General features: G+C 43.1%; 1 protein-coding gene across 1 annotated transcript in view; it reads left to right on the top strand.

Moving 5' to 3' along the window:
• Positions 1–5,000, top strand: part of dip2ca (disco-interacting protein 2 homolog Ca) — a 50,666-nt gene that overhangs the window by 25,493 nt on the left and 20,173 nt on the right. The window contains exons 2-5 of the mRNA XM_083530442.1: positions 710–781; positions 3,908–4,018; positions 4,233–4,358; positions 4,595–4,840. Coding sequence (XP_083386568.1) covers positions 710–781; positions 3,908–4,018; positions 4,233–4,358; positions 4,595–4,840 — 555 coding nt within the window. The remainder of the gene's footprint in view (positions 1–709; positions 782–3,907; positions 4,019–4,232; positions 4,359–4,594; positions 4,841–5,000) is intronic.

Below are 5,000 nucleotides of genomic sequence, written 5' to 3'. Positions count from 1 at the left end.
GTAGCAAAGTTTTCTTTCACCTCACTGTTGTTTTCTTCATCACTTGAGTTACTTTAGCTGCTCTGAGCTCCAGCTGTGTACAGCAGAGGTAAGTGAGGAGGGGCCCAGTGAAAGGATGAAGAGGAGATGAAGGTGGGCTGAATTCTCCTCTGAGGATTATCAGGAAGTTGTAGACTATCGAGGGATGTTTGAATGTTCTGTGTGGGAGCAACAAAGTGAATCATAATTTTTTATTAAATTTTTTTTAATATCTTATTTTCTGTCCCATTCTCATTCATCTCCATCCTCATCTCCTCTGAAAAAAGCTACAAAGAAACACAGGGAAGTTCTAATCAGTCCTGACATATAAAACACCTGCATATGCTCCTGAAGGTTGCAGAATAATGTTAAAGCTACAGCCATTAAAAGCTGGTTATTGACACATTGAGAGGTTCCTTAGCTCCTAGCCATGTGTTTCTTTTGCATCACAGAAGAGTCCATGGCGAATGTTGGGTGGCGAGTCCAAAGTTCTTCGTTAATCATCACATATTATTTCAATCTCCACTTCCTCTTCCTGGAAAAAAAGATTCATTTGTTCACACTTTTGTTTTCGTGACCATATTAATTTTCATCTAGAATAAAATTCAGTTGATTTAATTGCGTTTGTCACACTGGTGTTTTGTGTGTTAAAATGTTCTGATGTCTGTGTTTTCTCCTCTGTTCTTTGCAGGTGATATCACACAGAAAGGTTATGAGAAGAAGAGGGCAAAACTGATTGGTGCTTATCTTCCACAGCCTCCAGGTAAAATCTTTTATCTTGCCCTTCTCATGTTCTTCCTGCTCGGACACATCTGTTTGAGCAAGTTTGAAATGACCTAAGTTCTGAGATGTGTATTTCAGAAACACAGCATGCTGATTTTTTAAAAAATGTGGTAAAGACATCTGAGCTGGGGTCTAAAATGGGCAGGGCTTAAAAAAGCAAATATTTAATTTACATTTATTTGTGAGAATAAAAGTAAGGGTGTTACCAGAACATTTCTATATTATCTGAGTTTTTTATTTAATGTATTGATCTTTCTGATATTTGATGTATTGATGGTCATGGTTCCCGAAGCAGCACTGCTATGTCTATGAAGTGTTCGATAAACAGATTCCTGGTATTTACACAGGAAAAATTTGTATTATAGTTATTTGTTATCAGACACAAGGTGTTTTTAGATATCTGTGCTACCAGTGTAACCATGGCAACCAACAACAAGTCAAGACAGAAATCACTAACATATGCTAACGATCAACAAAGAGCTTGTCTAGCACTGAAAACTAACTCATAACCCCAACCCCTAATCTTAATCCCAACACATAACCCCAACCCTATCCCCTAATCCTAACCGCAAACCTCTTCCCTAATCCTAACCTCAACCTAAACTCCAAGCCTTATTGCTAATCACAACCCCTAGCCCCAACCCTATACCCCAATCCCAACCACATCCTCTAACCCTAAAGCTATCCCCTCAAATCCTAATCTTAACCCTTAATATCAACCCTATTCCCTAATCTTAAAAAAAACATCTTTGCCCAACCCTATCCCCTAAACCTGACCACAACCCCTAACCCCAAAAAAAACGAAATGGCAAGAGGAGAAAAATTGGTGGCGGAAAAAACACAGATATACAGAGCGAAAACAGAGATAAACCGAGTCTGAAGAACAGATACAAGTTATACCGGTAATTATAGCTAGGCAGAAGCCTCCGAAAGTAGAGTTCTGGAAATAGCCATCCTGGGTAGCAATTCCAGTAGAGAAACACAGGGCCAGACAGGTATTCGGGAGCCGAAACAGGCAGGGTAAGGAACCGGCAAGCCGCACAGGAAACAGGCGAGATACTCTCAGAAACACAGGGGTAAAAAAAACAGGGATCAGAGACAGGGTTGGGAACAGGACCCAAAGCAGGCAGGGTGGCAAGTATGATCTCAGAGACATGAAAAGCCAGTGAGATGATCTGGCCATGAGTTAATGTCTTTGGTGTCCTAAATACCAGGTAGTGTAGGAAAAACACCAAGATTGCCACCGACTCTGAAGTGCATTTTATGAAACTGTAATTGCGTGCCACAACACTGGAAATGCGGGCCGTGAACTCAGACGTAATGCCACGAGCCTGGAAGATCCTGACACCCTATTCCCTAACCTTTAACACAACCCTTAACCCCAAGCCTATCCCCTAATCCTAACCACAACCCCTAATCCTAACCCCAAACCCTTCCCCTAATCCCAACCCTAACCCCTAATCTTAACCACAACCCCTAATCCTAACCCCAAACCATTCCCCTAATCCCAACCCCAACCCCTAATCTTAACTACAACCCCTAATCCTAACCACAACCCCTAATCCTAACCCCAAAACCCTTCCCCTAATTCCAACCTCAACCCCTAATCTTAACCACAACCCCTAATCCTAACCCCAAAACCCTTCCCCTAATTCCAACCTCAACCCCTAATCTTAACCACAACCACAACCCCTAATCCTAACCCCAACCCCTAATCCTAACCCCAACCCCTAATCTTAACCACAACCCCTAATCCTAACCACAACCCCTAATCCTAACCCCAAAACCCTTCCCCTAATTCCAACCTCAACCCCTAATCTTAACTACAACCCCTAATCCTAACCACAACCCCTAATCCTAACCCCAAAACCCTTCCCCTAATTCCAACCTCAACCCCTAATCTTAACCACAACCCCTAATCCTAACCCCAAAACCCTTCCCCTAATTCCAACCTCAACCCCTAATCTTAACCACAACCACAACCCCTAATCCTAACCCCAACCCCTAATCCTAACCCCAACCCCTAATCTTAACCACAACCCCTAATCCTAACCACAACCCCTAATCCTAACCCCAACCCCTAATCTTAACCACAACCCCTAATCCTAACCACAACCCCTAATCCTAACCCCAAAACCCTTCCCCTAATTCCAACCTCAACCCCTAATCTTAACCACAACCCCTAATCCTAACCCCAACCCCTAATCCTAACCCCAACCCCTAATCTTAACCACAACCCCTAATCCTAACCACAACCCCTAATCCTAAACCTATCCCCCAATCCTAACCACAACCCCTAATCTTAACCCTAACCCTATTCAATAATCCTAATTCTAATCACAACCCCTATTCCTAAACACAACCCCTAACCCAAAAGATATCCCCTAAAACTAATCCCAAACCCCAACTTTACCCCTAATCCTAAACCCAACCCTATTTCCCAATCCTAGACACAACCCCTAACCTCAACCCTATCCCTTAATCTTAATCCCAACCCTCCTAAACTCCTTAACATAACCCTAAAAAATCACTGCATTGCGAATGAATGGTTACATCAGGGCTATGCAGTTTTAGTGCAGTGTTATGGAATGTAAACGCAATGTGTTTGTGTGTGTGTTTGTGTTCGTCTGTCTGCTCTGTTGATGTAAGGTGCATTTGTCACCATGGCAGCAGGCAGCCTGTGTCTGGTTCTAAGTAAAATATGACATCATAGATATAACCCTATATATATATATATATATATATATATATATATATATATATATATATATATATATATATATATATATATATATAAATATATATAATACACATAGGTACATTGCTTATATAAGATTTGCCTCAGTGTGCAAGGTCAGGGTAATTTAAGATGAAAACTCTCTCCACTGTGTAAAAGATCCAGGACCGGAGCCACACAAGCTGAATTTGATCACAGTTGTGTAGAATGGGATCAGTCTGTCCACAGCACCATGTCCAGTTCAGGCCAAACTGTATACTGTACCTGTCTCTCAGAACTACATCACAGTGTAGGACATTAGATGAAGAAAGAGAAATATATGCTGTAATAATGATCATAATTTACAGGTTCTGTCTCTCTGATGTTCAGGGCTGGACTTGTCGATGGCACATGAGCGCAGACCCCCTATGGTTCCCTCTTCTGCCTCTCGGTACCACCGCAGACGTTCTTCAGGCACCCGAGATGAGCGTTACAGATCAGGTGGATCATCAGCCACATCTGCACTGTTAAAACCATGCTAAACAGTTTACATCAGTAACAATACTGTTTCTAGAGGTTTTTTCCAAATGTCAAATGTTTTTCTGTCTCAAACGCACATGTAAAATTGTTGTGAGCAGTTGGCTGTGTGTAAAAAAATGTAGAAGATCTTTATTGTGTTTGTGTGTGTGTGTGTGTGTGTGTGTGTGTGTTGCAGACGTTCACACTGAAGCAGTTCAGGCTGCTCTCGCTAAACACAAAGAGAGGAAGGTGGCCGTTCCGATGCCGTCCAAACGCCGCTCACTTGTGGTACAGACTTCCATGGATGCCTACACACCTCCAGGTGAGTCTCAACCCCACCCCTTATTACACACACACACACAGAGTAGTTTGCTTTATTGGTATTTTTTTACCTGCACAGATGTTCCTAATTAGTTTGAGATTTTTACTTCTGTCACAGAAATTCAGTTTCGAGTAGCATAAGTTCTTGTCAGGGTTCTGGTAGTGACTGCAGTGGAACGCTTCCCTCAGTGTCGTGTCTGGTGTGAGCGCAGTGTGGGTGTGAGTGACTCTCACTAGGCCTCTCCCCGCTCTCGTCTCTGCCCCCGCTGACAGACACATCTTCTGGCTCTGATGAGGAGGGGCTTCATGGTGAGGGCACGCCCACCTCCAGCCAGGGTAGTGCCAGCATGGAGCACTGGATCAGCCGTGCCATCCATCATGGCTCCACCACCTCATCCTCATCCTCATCCACACAGAGTGGAGGAAGCGGTGCTGCCAGCCGTCTTGCAGATGTCCTCGCCCAGACGCACATGGGAAAACCAGGTAACCACCACACCTTTTCTTCTATCTCCTCCTTTACTTCTTTCTTCTTATCTTCTCCCTTTCCTTTCTGTCAACATAAGATTTACTCTGATCATTACTGCTGTCTCTGTCTGATTTTCTTCCTCTTCTTTTTCTTTGTCTCTGTGTATTTTGAGAAGGT

This window comes from Silurus aristotelis, assembly GCF_946808225.1.
Source record: "Silurus aristotelis genome assembly, chromosome: 25".
In the NCBI taxonomy this organism is placed as follows: Eukaryota; Metazoa; Chordata; class Actinopteri; order Siluriformes; family Siluridae; genus Silurus; species Silurus aristotelis.
Note: the sequence above shows the minus strand (reverse complement) of the source record. Positions and strands in the feature narration are given on the sequence as shown.